This window comes from Lampetra planeri, chromosome 4, assembly GCF_965212315.1.
Source record: "Lampetra planeri chromosome 4, kcLamPlan1.2.h2, whole genome shotgun sequence".
Lineage (NCBI taxonomy): Eukaryota > Metazoa > Chordata > Hyperoartia > Petromyzontiformes > Petromyzontidae > Lampetra > Lampetra planeri.
Genome location: NC_136110.1, coordinates 12,028,534 through 12,047,404, shown reverse-complemented (window position 1 = coordinate 12,047,404; position 18,871 = coordinate 12,028,534). Strand labels below are relative to the sequence as shown.

General features: G+C 44.7%; 1 protein-coding gene across 2 annotated transcripts in view; it reads right to left on the bottom strand.

Moving 5' to 3' along the window:
* Positions 1 to 13,198: 13,198 nt before the first annotated feature.
* Positions 13,199 to 18,871, bottom strand: part of LOC144717700 (wolframin-like) — a 39,462-nt gene continuing 33,789 nt past the window's right edge. For both annotated transcript variants that reach the window (XM_078593266.1, XM_078593267.1), the window contains 3 exons: positions 16,258 to 16,449; positions 15,139 to 15,261; positions 13,199 to 14,030 (listed from right to left, as the gene is read on the bottom strand). In XM_078593266.1, coding sequence (XP_078449392.1) covers positions 13,541 to 14,030; positions 15,139 to 15,261; positions 16,258 to 16,449 — 805 coding nt within the window. In that variant the 3' untranslated portion in view covers positions 13,199 to 13,540. The remainder of the gene's footprint in view (positions 14,031 to 15,138; positions 15,262 to 16,257; positions 16,450 to 18,871) is intronic.

The following is an 18,871-nucleotide window of genomic DNA, read 5'->3' as shown; positions in this document are numbered from 1 at the left end:
TCACCTGACAGTTGTGTGATATCCCAGTTGGCAAATGGACAGTGCAATTAGATTTACACACAAAAAAAATGTGTCACTCCACAATACTTAACGACAAAAAGATCAGTACAGTACTGTAAATTTACGGCACTAGCCAGTACGTGTGGAAGCATTATGCTTATATTATGCTTTTGTTTTTTAGGCTGTATCATCTGTTTGCGTGGGTTTAAGAAATGTGCCGTTACTGTGTTTTTTTTAATTTGCTTGTCATTCCATTTCTGTGTTTTGGGTATTCATTCCAGCGATGGTCATCTGGCATCCGTGGTCAAGAGCTGCAGCCATATAGGCGCTTCAAAACGTGGACATTTTTGTTTGTTTGTTATGTTGTTGGGTTGTGGTTGATGGGCATGACAATGCCCTGCATGGCACTCTTAAAAGGCTTGCCTCTACATACACACATGCATGTGTTTTGAGCCGGATATGAACGTTGGCTGGCTCTGCATAGGTTGTAACCCTTGCGTTAAAACAGAATTGATTGTTTTAAAACAAATGATTGAAATAACTAATAAGTAGAATAACTCCCAGTAGATTTATTTTAACATTTTCCCAGCCTTTATACATTTCTGGGCCATGGTAAGTTGTATACTCTCTTGTTGACTACGTACATGCTGTGTACACGTGTGTATATTATACAAGATATGCACATATGTGTGTACAAATCCTGGCCAAGGTTAACTGTGTCTATCGCTCTGGGGTCACTAAATACGATGACCACCTTGGTGAGGTTACACCACTCGGTATGAAGTCAGCAGTGGTTATCCTATGCAGAGACTGATCCCTGCCATAGGAACATGGGATTTCCACCACTTGCTCAGGACCGGCGACGGGAATGAGTGCTGCCTAAATGCTCGCGTGAACTTGGGGATACTTTGACTTGACTATATTATATATCTTGGTTTTTCTTTCTGATGTGGTCTTCTTTAGGACTGTTATTGACCGACCAATTTCTCCCGAGAAAGGCTCACAGAGGCAAAAAGAAAACACTATTTATACATTATCTAACGTACGTCACATGCGTGTGGTTTCACACGTGGCCCATCCCATGTTGAGACGCCGCCTGCATGTTGCAAACATTTCGTGAATATTGTGTCGGCTCGGCCGTGGAGCCGGGGTAAGATGCTTGTGGCAGCAACATTGACGGGGATATACTGGCGGAGCACTAATGGATAGGGGGAAGACGAGGAAGGAATAATAACGGGGGGGGAGGGAGGGAGGGAAACCGAGATAATAAACAGTCATTTACTTTTTTTTCAGACGTCCTAAGTGTCTATATAAAAAAAAATGTTTAAATAAACCTTTTTAACCAAGTAAGCACTGCTGTGTCGCGTATAGAAGTCAATATAAAGATGTGACTGTACTGTTACTTGCCAAATGCTTGGAAAAAAAAATCTGAAAACATTATAAATGAATGTGTACATTTCTTTTCTTAAAAAAATGGTATGTGTTATGTCAAAGAATCACTAGGTAATAGGACTGCCTCAATAAACGACAATGTATTAGGACACAGTAACTGTCTTTATTTTATCATCATGTTTTTTTTTTGCTGTGAATATCTTTGACTTACTGTAACATACTGTATTTCCAAAGGTTGCGGGTGATTGTGGATGGAGGCGTTTTTATTCCCGACCTTGAGTCTGTGGCAGAAACGAAACACACAAAAAAAACTACACTAAACGCCGGCAGGGGAAAATCCACACACACACACCCCGGTTATTAATGCAAAGGTTGACATTCCCTCTTTTAGCCACCAGATCAAGAGCCCTACCTGTCACCACCAAACCCACCTCCAAGCATAGATTGTGATGTACATGGTAGTCCAGCAATTGGGCAACCTGGAATTAAATTTGAAATAAACCCAGTTACTATTGCTAATCTCGCGCATTGGATGTGTGCTCATTTTTGTTGTTGTTGAATGGCAGATGCCGTAGCGGCGATGGGAAATGATCCAGATGACTTAACTGATAAGTGCATTGTCTTTGTCAGCTACGTATGGACAATGTTGATGTGTATGGCCGTGTGTGTGTGTATTTGTCACAAATACGTTAAACTGTTCCATCTTCGGGGCTAAACGTGCGTGCATTTTCACAAGGTAAGGAATGTTTACTTGTGTCACTTGCTTTCCGTTTTATTTTCCCCCCGACCGTGACCATCTGTGGCTGTCCACGTGTGCAGAGGTGGTGTCTTCGTTAAGACTATCCTGGTGCTGTCATTGCACCTGTAAAAGCGTCACACCTCTTCATCACACCAACAACAACAAAAACCCTGCCTAGTGCCCGACAGCAGTGACAGCAGTGTTTCCTAAATGCTGGGTTATCATCCCTTCCCCAAGGGAAGTCATGGAAGGAGATAGGGGGGTTCACAGTGTGTCTCCCCCCTCCCTCCCCCGTCTCCGATCCCAGTCTCTTAGCCATGTCTCTCCTCACTTTTTCCTCCTCGTGTCTCCTTTTGTATTTCCTTGTGTGTATGTTAAACTTCTTTCGCACCGTACGTAGCCAACCGCGCTAATCGGCGGTGTCTCACTGCCATGTGCGTGTTTTTTTCTCTTCTCCCCTCTATCGTCGGCACCCATGCCGATATCGTCAAATATCGACACCGCGTGTGAACTCTTCCCTCCCTTGCGCCAACTGCTGCACCGAAGGGTCAACGAAAGCACACACATCTTGACTTGGAGATAGCCTGGTGGCAAGACCACCCCAGGCTGCTACCCCCTTCTGTGCACCAGCCACACAGCAGCAGTAGCAACAAGAGCAGAATCGGACGAGGTCTAAAACTCATTTTCACAGATGTACAGAGAGCTGCTCCATAGCTTGTAGTCGAATGACAAATATTGAAAAGTGACCTCTAAATGAGTTGAGTATTAGTTTATTCCTCCGCTTGTTTGCCCCAGGGAAGCCTTGTAGAAGTCCCGTGACCTTTTCCAGGAGGGTTCTGCCAAGTTTTCGCAGGAGGTGGCAATGTTTATTTCAATGTGTAATTGGCGGGTAACGTTTGAAAGTTCTCTTGGGCGATGAAAGGGTGGCCCAAGGGATCCTCGGCCCCTTGACTGGCCAGAGAAACACCCCACATACCACCTGCAGCTGTGCACCGTATCGGTTCTTCACGGCCGGTGGACGGAGCCATGGCCCCAGCAGCAACAGCAGCAGCCTCCCCATCGCCACTCCAAGGGCGCCACGGTCGGGAGGGCTCGGAGAGAGAGAGACCAATCCACGCAACCACGGGGAGAAGCATGCAAGTTGTCCAGCAGCAGGCGATCAAGGTCGGGGTCGAGCCCACGACCTCCTGCATACCGGGCGAGGGGGAGATAACATCTCGCCACCGCGGCGCCCAGAAGAGGTCATCGTTTCTTGGATGATGTCTGCTATATAAAATAGCGCTCCAGTCTTACATATGATCGTATTACTTCCCTTTGGCAATCCACTGCTTATCCGTGGAGTTTGTTGAGAATCGTGAACCGGTAATGTTCTAGCTGTGACAAATGCAGTTTTTTTTTATTTTGGCATACAGCACATGGACTCGTGTGGACCTTTAATTTTTTGTTATATTTACGTGTTGTCATTTTATAATGGATACATAAATAGTTGTATTCAGATTTAATGCAATGTGAATTCATACGTTGATATTTATTGTGTTTAACGTGTTTTGGTGTTGCTTGCAATGGTTATTTCCCCAAGCTAATCCATTGCAACAAAAAGATCTGTCTCAAGATAACAAAAAACTAATTATTGGGGTTACACTTCGTTGGCAGCGGCGCACCAAGCACGTCTCACAACAACAATAAAACCCCAACGCATCCGTCAAATAACACGGCCGTCAAAAGAAACCCCGTTTACAATATAGTCGATGTTTTGTCCAGTGCCTCTTGAATGCGTTCAAGGCAGCAGCGTGGCTGGCGTGGCGCACCTCGCCCCATACCCGGTGGACAAAGCTACGAGTTTGGGGCTCCCCTTGACCACCTCCACCACCATCATGAGATATGTTTTTTTTAACGAAAGTATAAAACAGTGGTTCTTAATCTTGACCGCAGCATTTGCACCCCTTTGATTCTGACTAGGTACAAAAAAGCAAGTTAATAAATACATGGGATTGATTAAACAAACCCTAACTTTACATACGTGACCGTGCTTAATTTGTTTTCGATTCTTTACCTTAAAAAAAAAATCTGACATATGTCTCGCACCCACAGAAAGGGCATCTCGCACCAGAGGTTAAGAACCACTGGTTTAAAAGAACAACACCGCTTTTGTAATGATGTAATGAGGCAATGGGGAGCCGTGATATACAATAGCCTAAGTGCGACCCTGTCAGACAAATCAAATATTGGGGCCCTACCTGACCGATTGCCTTTTGCTAGGTATCCTAAACTAGCTGGTAACTTTCGACTTAAAACTTTCGTAACTCCAGGAATTCACATTCTTTAGTTCTTTCCGTAAAGTCACGTAGATAGAAAAACAAAAGTAAATAAAACAAAAACTACGACGTTTCGATCACAACACAAGTGATCATCATCAGGAGGAAAAAGGGGGTAAGGCCACTGAAGGCAACTGTTTTTAAAGGTTTAGAAATGGGCGTGGCACAAGTGTCCTGGTGTCAAAACGAAGTGGGCGAGGCATATGTGCCCAAGGTGGAGCACGGAACTGCAAGTAAAACACGTTCCTTCGGAGTGGGCAGGTAGGAACTTGGTTGGACAGCGCATTCGTGCGATCCGTGTCACGCGGCGCAAGCTGCGTGGGGCGGTGCATCACGTGGTGCTGAGCCCGCCCGAAGCGCTCTATGAATTACAAATCGAGGGCGTGGCTATGAACGACAGACAGACAAATAATCCCTGGTGGGCAGTGTGTAACTGTTGTTCCTACCTGTATAAACTCTCTTCTTGGTTCTTTCGGTAAAGTCACGTAGAAGGGAAATAATAATAAAACAATAAAAATAGAATTTTATTTAAAATAAAAAAAATAGAATAAAATTTGTATTATTTTATTATTTCCCTTCTACGTGACTTTACCGAAAGAATCAAGAAGATGAATCCCTGCAGTCACGAAAGCTTTAAATCGAAATTTAAATAAACTCTTTTAAAAACAAATTTTAACAACGGGTTTGTTTTAAAGTGCACTAAAAAGTAAATACTGTAACTCGATTGGACAACGGGAAGTGGACGACATCTTGATAACAAGAGACACGTGGCACCTGCTGCTTGGGCGAGGCGATTCCAGAGTTTAGGGACCACGGCGTTTTTTTCAGTTTCATTTAATTTATTTGGTATAGCCCTGTGAGCCATTCAGCTCTTGAATCGCAACAAAAAAAAAACATGAACAAGAAAACATCTTAAAGTGAATATGTGACTATGTGCAAACAGAAAATCCAAGAAAAGACAGCAAAATATGGCAGGGAAAGCACCGTACACCAACACTGTGTGCAAAAATCCCAGTGGGATGCAAGTCAAACAGAAACAACCACAAGACAACTTAGATTAAGGCTATCAGTCTAACTCCGTACTACAACAAACAAACATTGCCAAACCAAAAAACTTTTCGAAATCGCCAAAATAAAGCCATAAAAGCAATGTAACAGTGATATTAGGAACTGTGACCGAGATTTCACAATAAACGACATAAACAACATGTACCACCAGACCCTGCAGCCATAGCTGGCTGCATGAGTCACTCCACAACAGCAGGAGCATTAGTCGGAGTGTCAAAAATGTTCGATGCACATTTAAGATCAGCACACTAAATCAAAACACAGATCATACTTTGCAGCGGTCATCCGGAGCGAAACATTTTATTGTATTTTAGGCCACTGAATAGCAGTGGCAGCTAGGTGTACGACTCCTCTAGAGCAGTTTTGAGTGAAGATCTCATAGGTAGTGACTCAAGTTGCAGTTTATTGGCAATAGCATTCCAGACCCTGGGGCCATCAATATCGAAGGCCCTTCCTCCAGTATTTGTACGGCAATAGGGAATGTGAAGCTGGCAAAGGAGCGAAGACCTTAGGTCAAATTTGTTTTTTAAACAGAGAGGAGATCCAGCAGGTAGTCTGCGGGTTTTTTTGCAAGTACATCGTGAATAAATAAGATCTGGTGCACAAACCGTCGAACATTAAGAGATGTTAAGTTTGACCCAATGTAGAGATCACAGTGGCGAGTCCTATATGGGCAGTTCAATGCAAATCTTAAGGCCGAGTGATAAATTGAGTCAAGCTTCTTCAGTACAGTACTTGGGGCTGATTTATACACAATGTCACACAAATAAATATGTAATTAATAAGCCGTCCATAGAGAATGTTAATTGCTTTAAAAGAGCACATTAATTAATTAATTTGTGCCGATTTTGATACAGGCATGCATTGTCACCGGATCTGAGTCCATGTGCAGAATTTGGAATTCATTGGACAACAGGAAGTAGACTAAATTTTGATTGCAAGTTTTGACGACGACAAAAATAGGAGTCAAGTTAAGTAAAACCTTTGAAAAATAAAAAAATCAGCGGACGCTCTGCACACCGATAGTGAGACTATGGCAATCAGTTCCAAAGACAAAGCCATGTATTGTTTACCACAAGTAGTGTGTTTGGTTAATGCGGACATGATTCTTTTCACGAGGTTTCTATTTGGTGTTTGAGCATCCTAACACAACTCCTGTTTTATGGCCAGAATGGGTAAAAATAAACTATTCTTATTTTTTCACCCATGGGGTAATGTGTTCGAGCTCGCTGGTCACTCTTGGAAACCACCAAATTGTTGACGACCACTTCGTGTAGAAAAGTCTTTTACATCGCTCGCAGACACCGTATAGATTTCAATGCCATCGTAGTTACTTGACATTGGCGGATTCACACGTGATTATTACGTCATTCATACGTGTTCATATGTGATTATTACGTGATTATGATATGATCGATACATGATTATTACGTGATTCATACGGGATTATTACGTCATTCATACGTGTTCATATGTGATTATTACGTGATTATGATGTGATCGATACATGATTATTACGTGATTCATACGGGATTATTACGTCATTCATACGTGTTCATATGTGATTATTACGTGATTATGTGATTGATACGTGATCATTATTACATGCTTAAACACGTGATAATTATTACGTGATGATTCATACGTGATTCATGCTGATTCATACGTAATTATTAGGTGATAATTATTACGTGATAAATACTTGATTCATACGTGATTCATGCGTGATTCATACGTGATTATGACGTGATTATTATTTCGTGATAATTATGACGTGATTATGACGTGATTATTGTGATTGATACGTAATTCATACGTGATCATTATTACATGATTCACACGTGATAATTATTACGTGATGATTCATACGTGATTCATACTGATTCATACGTAATTATTAGGTGATAATTATTACGTGATAAATACTTGATCCATACGTGATTATGACGTGATTCATACGTGATTGCGACGTGATTGTGACGTGATTATTCACCAACGTGTTTCGTGCGCGATTTCATTCCACACATTTATAAACCACCTCACGGTGGGAAACCGCTGGCAACACCGCTGGCTTTGTCCATCCTCACAGCCTGTGCTTGGCTGACAGAACAAACGTGGGGGTTTGGGCGGGGGGCTTGAAGGCTGCCATGCGCGACAATCTTCCCGTCAGCTTCCCAGTGGCTGTGCTGTGGCCATGTAGCACGTTCGGTTCGGTTCGGGGATGATCATTTTGACGTGAAGGCGGAGGTCGGAGTCAACCACCGTTGACTCTGCAGTGCGAGTGGATGCCGCAAGGATTCGAACCCGGGGGGGTTGGTGGTGCACAGGAAGAGCTCGAAACGCCGCTCGATGTGCTCGGAATAGACTGCGACACCGCTCGATCGCTCGCTCGCGACTCTCACGGATATGGGGCCGTCCATAAATGACGTCAAATATGACGTCACAAAGCTCTGCCCCCCCCCCAAATAAAACATGCTTCAAATCGCTTTAAACTATTGGCATTGTAGTGCGTATTTAATGTGGCGCTGCACTCTGATGTCGTAGGAGAAAACATTTATTAAAAAGTCTATTTAATTAAGTAGAACGTGTTTATATTTATTTAAAGTTGCGCATTTTTACGTGACTTTACATTTCTCAAACCCCCCCTCCCCTCGTCACAAATGTCTAACCCACCCCCCCCCCCCAGGTGCGTGACGTCATTTATGGACGGCCCCTATGCAGTTTCCGCGACGACTCTGCCCGGAAAGCAGACGAGGTAGACATCTGGTCCCGAGTTTAAAATGATGATGTGGGGGGGGGGGGAAATGTTATCAGCTGCGCGATGACGATTGACTTGCGTGCGATATGATTTGTAGTTAGGATAGGACAAAGGATTGGAGAGGCAGGCCCAGAGCTCCACTACATTCATTACGATCGACTGTAGAGTCATGAACATGTAAGCAATGTGGAGAAAGCATAGCAACGGAAAATAAAAAAATACGTGGCAGAATGTTGCATCAATTAAAGTGATGAATCAACTAAGAGGGGTCACGTGTTCCCCTATCGGGGAGGAGAGAAGGGGGGGGGGGGTGATTTTAGCGATTTCTATATCAGCACGGGTCACCGGACACCCACTGCTGTCTTTTGTGGTGCAAATGTGGGGTCAAAGCAGAGTAATGAATACCGCAGATAACTGGCGAGATATCCTTATCCAGGCTTACAGCCACACCAGCCCAGGGCATTCAATAGGGTTTCCATTGTGATCCCTTTATGGGTGGATATCCCATCTCCCGGCTGTGCACCACCCTCATTCTGCCACAAATGCAGCTCATGCCAACATTGGGATTGTTGAAATCCTAAAAAGAAAAACCTGCACTGCAACGAGTGTTCAACACAGAAGTACGTGCATGCCCACTGAAGATGCCATTTATATTCACAACTCGAATTCTTCCAATGAACACTATTTTTTATACAAATCGAATCATTCGGAGTCGTTAACTACATTATCAAGCTCAGGGGGGCGCAAATAGATAATTGGTTAAAATATTGTCTTCATCTGGTCCAACACCATGTGAGACTGGGCTCTAAGAAAAGCTGTCTCGGGTGTGGACCAATCAATTTCAAGGACAGTCCATACATTATTAGAGTTGTGTTTTTTTGCTTGCATTCCGACCGCAGGTATTGTGGTCAATGCAAACATGACTCCTTGTAAAAAAAAGGTGTCAGTTTTGTTGCCAGATAAAAGGGTAAAAAAAACAATTATTATAAAATATTGATGTTCATTATTCATACTGGACATGTGTTTTTTTCCTCTCTTCTCTGATAACCATGTTGGGTCAGACAAGGGGGGTTACGAGGTTGAAACTAAATTCAAGAAGCGGTCACAGGAAGCCAAACAAAGGTTGAGAACCACTGGCGGATGCGATGACCATGCATGAGTGCAACAGTGTGGGTCAGGGTTTCTCTGTTTGGTTTCAGTGGGACAAGTCCTATAGGCCAGACCGGGCAGCATTGCTACCAAAGAGTGCGACCGTGGCCCTTCCGACGTCAATTCGAACGACTCTGAACATTCTCCAATCTCGATTGCGGCTTCCCCTCCACGGCCGAGCCGGGCTACCGCCTTGCTAATGAAACGTGAACGTGACCGTGTGCCGACACAAGTTCTGGTCGTCAGGGCGTGGTAGAGTTACTCCCAGGTTCACGAACAAGGGTCGCTCACCAAGAGACGTAAGAGACAAAGACACACAAAAATTGTAAAGTGCGCACAGAAGCGTGGGGAGGATGTCCGCTTGCGATGATGACACCGAGGCGGACAGAGGAACGCGTGGATTAGACACGGCTTAGTGACATCGTTTCAAACTGTTGATTAAAAAAAGAATGTGGACGTCCTGGCTACGAGGGGTTGATAGGTTAAAAATAATAAACAGCGTTGGCAACCCATGGGTTTCGGAATGGATCGCGCGTTCAAAGAGGAACCGCTCCACCGAGGAGACGGAGCAAATGAATCGGCTTGTGTGGTGTTGGATGATATCGGTGGATTCGATTGCAAGATCACGAGAGGTAAGGGACGCATGATGAGTTTAAGGTCTCGCACTCATCAGCAGAGCCCTCACATGTCCATGTTGGGATCAACCACGGGCCACTGAATCTTGGGGGTGGGGGGGCGTTTGGATAGACTGGGGGAATGCAAAATAGCCTCAAGCAGGGCGACTTGTGATTGGTCGAGGCGTCCCTGAGATCGCCCTTAGACCGGCCAATGGGAAGCTCGCATCCTCCTCACTCGTGATGAGTTTCTATTCGGGTTTTTTTTCCAAACGGGTTTCAAGTTTAACATTCAATCTTAGATGGGGGCAGCACCCCCAAGGCCCCCAGACACCATCCGCAACTGGTCCCCTGCTCTGTGCAGACCCCTCCACTGTCACACCGCTCTCGTCCCCGGCTCGCGGACAAATGCACTGAGCGACAATGTTTAATGGTTAATGAGCCGCAGAGTAAATCAATTTCAAAGTTTAATCCTTAGTTCATGATTAATGGGACCAATTGCTGGCCCAGCATATTCGTTTTCTCAGATATCCCTGCAGTGTCCATTGAAAGAAGAGATTCCTGCCTGTTCTTAATGTATGCGTCTCGTGTATATTTTAGAACGTGACGTGGTTGTCGAGCATAATTTGTTAAGTAATTGCTGAAGGGATGATTTTATGTTGGTATCAGTCACGAACAACCAGGCCCATAGCATCTGGGGGGGGGGGGGCTACAGAGGACTTTAGAACACTGCTGAAAACATCGCCACTCAATTCTTCGTCAAGCCAAACATCGTTTACAGAATGCCGCGGATGATAGTGCCCTATGTGTATATCGTATGAGCAACGTCTGCAGATGCTTCTAAAGCTTCAATAAGTTACGTCTTATCTCTTTATCTCATCACTTTCTCGCATCACATTCTCTCTCATCACTTTAGCTCATCAATTTCTTTCTCTCTCTCTCCGTGCGGTCGTGTAAAGTTCCAGATGGGATTCACGGACAACCAAAACCGCAGACAGCAAGCTCGTGAATGACGAGGGAAACCCGTACAACACGTGCATCGTGGGTGAAAACCAAGATAAGAACACGTGACAGACACAAGCGGATTGTATTCATTCTGTTTAACGTTTACATGCATTGATATATCGATTATTTTGCTGCTATACATTTCCACATGAGCCACTTTGTTGAGCGATCATTTGTGGCCAGTTCGCTTCTGAAAAATATGTTAATACCTCGGTCGGCTTTACATGGTAAGATAAAAATAATAATGTAGTTTTATTTGTACATTTTCAAGTGATTTGTTTACCTTTCCTATACTTAGCACTCCTATCGTTTTTTTTGCACTGTTTGTTGTCGTAACGTTCTGACACGCCCCGACAGGACATCTGCGAAAAAGAGCTTTACTCTTGGGTTCTTTCGGTAAAGTCACGTAGGTAGAAAAAATAATAGATCACGATGTTTCGATCGCAACACAAGCAACCGTCATCAGGTGCGAAACAAACACAGCAGGAGGACTGCTGACGTAGGAGAAAGAGCTGCTGCAACGAGAGTTTATGTAGGATTTTGGTGGGCCCCAACCCAAGGGTAAGTGAGCGGAGCTAGAGAAGGAATTTGTACGTAAATCTTGATTTGAAGCTGTAAATGTGAGAGATTAGCATGTCAATGTGGGACGGCCCAGCCACCGGAGGTGTGCCAATGAGAAGATTGGCATGTCAATGTCAGAGAGCCGGGCAACAGGAACAAAAAACCCCTAAGAGCAAGAGGTACACATGATGAGAGGGAGACACAGAGAGAGAGACACAGAGTCGGAAATAACAGCTGACATAGGCAGGTAGCATGGAAACATCACAGTCAGTTAAGACTTTACCTGGTTACTAACGTCTTTCCAATGATTGCTCAGTTTGTACCCATCCTCGCGGTTGAAGTACTCTATCTATTTTTGCAGGTAAGGCTCAACTGAGCTGTATAGCTCTATTTCAGAAGCGAACAGACCACAGATGATAGCTCAAGGAAGTGGCTTATCACGTGGAAATGTATAGCAGCCAAATACTCTAAAACGCTTGTTTCTAAATGAAATTCAAGATTCGTGCTATTTACATCACCGTCGGTGTGATACACTTTCACAATCCTAAGCCTTTATTGTGCACTAGAATTATACATTCCAAGCACACACTGGCACGTTATCAATGCAGAGCCGAGCAGACCCCCTCCCCCTCTGTGTGGCCTGATTTATAGATTCATATGCATGCAACGCGGGCGCACTCTTATCGGGATAATATGGGGTTACATGTTCGTGCATTTCACGATCCATTTGTTAGTAGGTAATGTACCGTGAAGCAGCCACCGGCCTAGGGACAGATGTGTAAAATACACCGCGCTTACCGTGGGTTCATGGAAAGACCTTCACGTCGTTTACAGCACTGGGCGTGCTCGGATAACACTGGTCAACCAAAAAAAAAAATTCTGGCCTGGACTTTTGCAGCTGTTTTAGACTAATTTCAGGGTGCCGATTCCAAATCTTATCGCAGATTTGCTCTATCACATCTCATTTTATGCTATCGGCATACCCCATTTTCATTGATTTTACCCGAAATTAACTCTGTCACTTATGATTGCAAGTTGTTGCGAGTCAGTGACTGCTTTAGTGTTAAAATATGGTGCTGTATTTTTAGGATAGTGTGTTTATCATTTTATGTAGATATCCACATTTATTTAATATTTTTCTTCTGCAGTTTTTATTGAAAATGCAATATTGGAATACCTTGTGCCAGAAAAAGTGTGTTGACCAGTGTTATTTATGAGGGGAAAATACGAAAAAGTGTGTTGACCAGTGTAATCAACGCATCTCGAAGGCCGTAGACAGCACGCGGGCAGCCAACGCAAGCGGGCATCGCACAGACAGCGGGCATCGCACAGACAGCGGGCAATTCGCTAGGCCTCATGCAAGCTGTGAACCTCGCCACAGCGGTGACGGTGTGGTTAGTTCTGCAGCGTGGCGTTGCCACCTTCGCAGTTCACCTCAACATGTGTCGCGCACAAATAACGGTGTTCACAGGTTTGCTTTGAATATTAAAAATATTATTTAGGCTTGAAGTGAATTTTTTTATAGACTCGGCTGATATTGTGTGTGGGGAGGTTTCCCAGTTGAATATCAAGCTTAAGGGAACTAGTAAACCCCTTGGCAGCTTTACAGTCATTGCTTTATTTTGGTATTGCAGCGACGACATTGACAAACGGCATAACGTTGTCAATAATGGCAAAACATTGAAAATACACCCGTTGACATAACAGGAAATGACCTATTTAGTGACGTGCAAACTTCTCTACGTACCGAATAATAACGCCTCAGTAACCGAAAACAGAACTAACTGTGCGTAAACAGCAACAAAATCGGGGGGTGGGCGCACTTTTGCAACGCACATTTTTAATCCAAACACAATGCTTATTTCCCAATCGCGCTCGGGGACAGCATTCCCGTTCGCAGCAAACGAGCCCCTCCAGACACCATTGTCACCCCAGCGATTCAGTCCAGCTCGACGCTGAGCAGAGGCGCGAAGAAGAAATTGAAGGCGAACTTGACTCCGCTGAGCGCCGTGCTCCACCAGTCGTACTCCACCTTGAGGAATCGCCTCCCGAGCGCCGGCCCAGCGCCTCCCTCCTCCTCCTCCTCCTCCTCCCAGCCCTCGTTCGCCGAGCAGCCGAGGCAGCGCGCGGCCCGCAGGTCGAACGCCGGCCACCTGGCGCCCAGGCCGGGCCCCTCGAGCCGCGTGCTCACCTCCACCTTGCTGCCGTGCGGCACGCGCAGGAGCAGCTCGCGGAACTCGTTGCCGCCCCGCAGGTAGACGTCGCGCTGGGAGTCGGCGGCGCCCGGCCCCAGGGTCACGAGGGTCAGCTCGAACTTGTAGCGGTCGAGGCGCTTGAGGTGGCACGGGTGTCGCGCCGGCAGGGGCGTGCGGCACAGGCGCTCCTCGCTCGCCGTCAGCTTGCGCTCGGTGCTGTTGCACGGAGGGTACCTGGGGGGAAGGTGGCGCGCGGGCACGGTTCGGCACGTTGCACGTTTTAAACGGCTGAACACGTCGGCGGTCTGTTTGACACGAAGAATTCTGGCAAATCGCCTGGTTGTTTTAACCACCAGCGAAACGTCACGGTACTGAAATGTTGTGGGTTTGCTCTCCGACACACCGGTGTGCTCAAGTAGTAACTAACTGGCACATTTCGTTTACGTGACAAGCCCATAAAACTCTGATCACGTGTTAAACACTTTACATTTCTTGGGACTCAATCGCCAAACGTGTCTAAATTTGTGCTCCCGATTTAGTTTCACGAGGCGAGCATTCACATTATGCTAACAGAACCGGAAGATGGCACGAAGCTATTTATGGTGTGACTTTAAAAGGCCTCTTAAAAGTGCACAAGAATGCTCCTTCAGGCCTTGCTAAAAAACTTGGCAGTTTTCCAAACATCAATATGCCATTATGTGCATACACTTAAGACCACCAAAGCTGTACTAGGATTGAATTGAGTGAAAATCCATACTTTTACATCAAATTTTGAATGCAGGCTCTGGCGACCGAGATGAGATCATCAATTCACTCCGCTTGAGAGGATGGTTTTGAACACAAGGTGGCCGAGAGCTCGGACTACAACCCAGCTCTGAGCGGTGTTGGCTCAGGACCATTCTGGACTTGTCCTTCAGACAGGAAGGACAAGTTCAAAGGGCTCGCATAATGCACATGCATAATGTACGTGGCCTCAGTAATCCCCCCCCCCACATTGTGCAAAAGGGCAGAAGCGTGGTCACCACATCTACGCCTCTATACAAGGAACGAAACAGTAAGACTTTTCCACAAATCTGCCTATCGCCTGATGAAGCTGGTTATAATTACTGGCGAAACGTCGTACTCAGAATGTAAATGTTGTGGCTTGGCTCTCCAACACATCGGTGTACTGTACTAGTGACGAATTGCCATGTTCTGTTTACGTGACAACCCTTACTCGTTGGCTGTGTGTGTGGGGGTGACGGGTTTTAATGACACATTTATATATTTAAGCGATCTAACCCAAACACCTCTATTATGGATGCCCATGCGGATGACGTCAACGGTGGGTGCAGGTGCTCACTTATCGCCATAGACGCAGCGCATCCAGCGCGCGACGGGCAGCGGCAGGAGGCCCAGGAAGGTCTCCAGGGCGTTCTCCGTCTCCAAGATGCGCACCTGCTTCAGCTGGCCCACCCACGTCACTCTGGGAAGAAGCCGCGGCATCGACAGGGCGAGGGGTTTGAGGCTCGGACTAAGACAGGGATTCTAGATTTGAAGCTTTCGTGACTGCAAGGATTCATATTCTTAAATTAAAATTAATAAAAGTAAAATAAAAATAAAATAAAAATCACGACGTTTTGGAGGCAACACAAGCTTCCGTCTTCAGGTGGAACCGTCACAGCACGATTGCTGTATCCTCTTACTTGATACAGCAATCGTGCTGTGACGGTTCCACCTGAAGACGGAAGCTTGTGTTGCCTCCGAAACGTCGTGATTTTTATTTTATTTTTATTTTACTTTTATTAATTTGAATTTTTTACCTACGTGACTTTACCGAAAAAACCTAAGAATAAGACAGGGATGCCAAGGGCTTTGCGGTTCTTGGTTCGGGTTAAACGATAGACGCAATTGATTGGATTCATTAATGGGAGTTGTGAGTGAGAGAATCGTATGTAGCAGTTGTAAGTAAGGTTGTAAACATAGGTGACATTACGGGTTGAGATTAGTGTTATTAATTGGAGGATGTAAGGTTCACACTTGCCGTTAGGATTAGTAGATAATTTAGGGGTGTTGGGTATTGTTCGGAACAAGTCCAGTGTTATCAGCATTTATAATTAAGGCAAGGGTTTTGATTTGTAGGGGACGGGGATATATTGCAGCACTATAATAAACCATTGTACATGTGATGTACTTTAGGAGCTGCTGTTATACATCCTCACAGCGGCTTTTGCCTGGCCATCGAATAAATATGGTCACTGCATCGCACGCTTTCAGATGCGCGTCGGCGGCTATCTGGAACGTTTCACCTTCCAATTTTCTTTAGAACTGCTTTTTGTGTTTAGTTTGTTGTCCTTTCCCCGCACCTCCGATTTAGCACGGTTGGCTATGTACGGTGCGAAAGAAGTTCAACGTACGTACGTACGCACTTTCAAGTGACGGCATGAGGTGAGGCGAGGCGCTTGTGAGTTGTACGGCTCACCTGTGTCCCTCCAGGTGAGCGCACATGTACTGCGTGTGCGCCATGCTGCTCTGCTGCCAGGCGTCGGGCCCGCACGCGGCCACGTAGGCCTCGAGCGACACGGGGGAGTTGTAGGGCCGCGCGGTGCGCTCCAGCCGCGTGGCGTTCAGGAAACTCAGAGCCGCCACCGTTGTCAGCCAGAAGAGAATGAGCCTGAGCCAGAATCGGTATTATTCATTTAGTTATCCTGGAGGAATCCGATGAGCCATGAAGCTCTTCTCCACGGATGTCCAGTAGGGGGCGGCTCAGCAAGTTACATTAAAAAGCAATACGGGAGACGATACGAGTGCAAGATCGAGAATAGGTGAGCGAGTCGCTATAAATAAACATAAACAAAGCAAAGTGCTAAAAACTTGATTAGAAGCTTTCGTGACTGCAGGAATTACTATTTGGTTCTTTCGGTAAAGTCACGTATAAATAAAGTAAATAATAGAATACGACGTTTCGATTGCAACACAAGCAACCATCATCAGGTATGAATTAATGAGAAAAAAACCATAGTAAACTTAGAAATGTAATGCAATGCAACAGGTCCAATTTCTCTCCTCCGACCGCTCTCATTGACATGCTAATTTCTCTGCCCCAACCCCCCTCCCCCCGCTCTATATAATGCCTCGACACAGAGGCGTTGTTTCTCTGTGTGTCTGTGTGTCTCTCTCTCAAATTTACCAATCTTTGGAAGAACGTAATCAATCAGGTAAAGTGTTAACTGTTGTTAGCCGACTCTCTGTGTTGCATTTCATTATATTAGGTTTGTTTTCTCATTCATTCACATCTGATGACGGTTGCTTGTGTTGCAATCGAAACGTCATATCCTATTACTTATTTTCTTTTCTTTATACGTGACTTTACCGAATGAACCAAAGAGTAAAACAAGTATTAAGATGTTTGTTTGCACTCTGAGCACAAGTGTTGTGGTTAATGCAGACATGATTCCTTGTAAAAGTTTCAGTTTGGTGTTTTAACGTCCTAACACCTGTTTTGTTGCCAGAAAAGAAGGGAAAAACCTATGATCAATTATGAATGTTGCTGCACCGCCCACCACATAGCGCTAAAGGCACCTATGACAACCGGGCATGCATGGAATTTCGGTCCTCTGCATGTCTTCACAACCGATTGTGACACCATAACCAGTGAATTATGCAGAGACTTTCATACAGAAATAAAAATTAGGGTATCTTTTTTAATTTGTCCAACTTCTTCTTTCGTATGGCATTGTGAAAAGAAACAGTTTTTTTCTTTTTTATTAATGATCGTGATAACAAATATATCCCAGTCGTGCTCTCGCTTGAGCTACAAAGTGAAGAATTGTCCTTCTGGAACTCTTAGGAGACGGTCACAAACATCAGAGAATGTTTCTGGTACATTAAACTGCAGAACTATATTGCCATATTAAACTATTTTTCTGCTATTTTTATTTTACCCGGTAAGGCCCACTAAGCTACGTAGCTATTTTTCAGAAGTGACCTGGCCACAAATGACAGCTCAACGAAGTGGCTTATCACGTGGAAATGTATCGCAGCCGAATACTCTAAAGGATTGTTTCTAAACGTGGAGGGGAAAAACTGGAGGACCCGGAGAAAAATCCACGCGACCATGGGGAGCACATCCAAACACACAGCCGTCACAGGGTTGGGATCGAACCCACGACCTCCTACATACCAGGTGAGGGGAGATAACATCTCGTCACCGCGGCACTCCATTAATAGGCTTCACCGATCCAGCCCCGATCACGTGCTATTCATTGCATGTCAAGAGTCTGATATCAAATCACGAATTGTGTCCATCAGAGCTGAACAGGGCAAAAAAATAATACAAACGTAAGAATGTGGTTCGTGATTATATAGCTATTCTGAAAATAAACATAATCTATCATAGACTTAGAAAAATAATTGTCAGTTGAGATGGATTGCTATTAGCTGGACGGGTATCAGCTGAGGAAATCCTCTCCAACAATCTGCCTTTAAATTTCGATTTAAAGCTTTCGTGACTGCAGGGATCCATCTTCTTGGTTCTTTCGGTAAAGTCATGTAGAAGGGAAGTAATAAAGTAATAAAAATAAAACATAATAAAATAAAATAATTCTCACGACGTTTCGGCTACAACGCAAGCAGCCGTCTTCAGGTGAAGAATGAGACACTACCAAGTTAGGAGCTTATATATAAGCTGGGTTGGAGGTGGAAGAGCGCCTTAAAAAAAGAATGTGCATATGAAGAGGAATTTAGCATATTCATGGAAAATGCGTAGGAGGTGGGCGGGGGGGGTTTCAAAGTCATATTATGCCCATGCATTATGCAGGATCAGCAGCACCAAGGGGGGGTGCAGGGAGTAGCATTAACAAAGGAAAGGAATGTTAATGATATGTAGCTGCAGTTACTAAACAACTACGTAGAAAACTAAAGTATAAACTACATAAAAAACTAAAGTATAAACTGCATAGCACCATCAGTATACTTACTATACTCTACAATAAGCTGAGTTACTAACAGCAAGTAATACATTACAATTCTACGTCGTAAAAATTATATAATATGCTTCCATCTAAACTTTATTCTCTTACATCACACGAGCATAT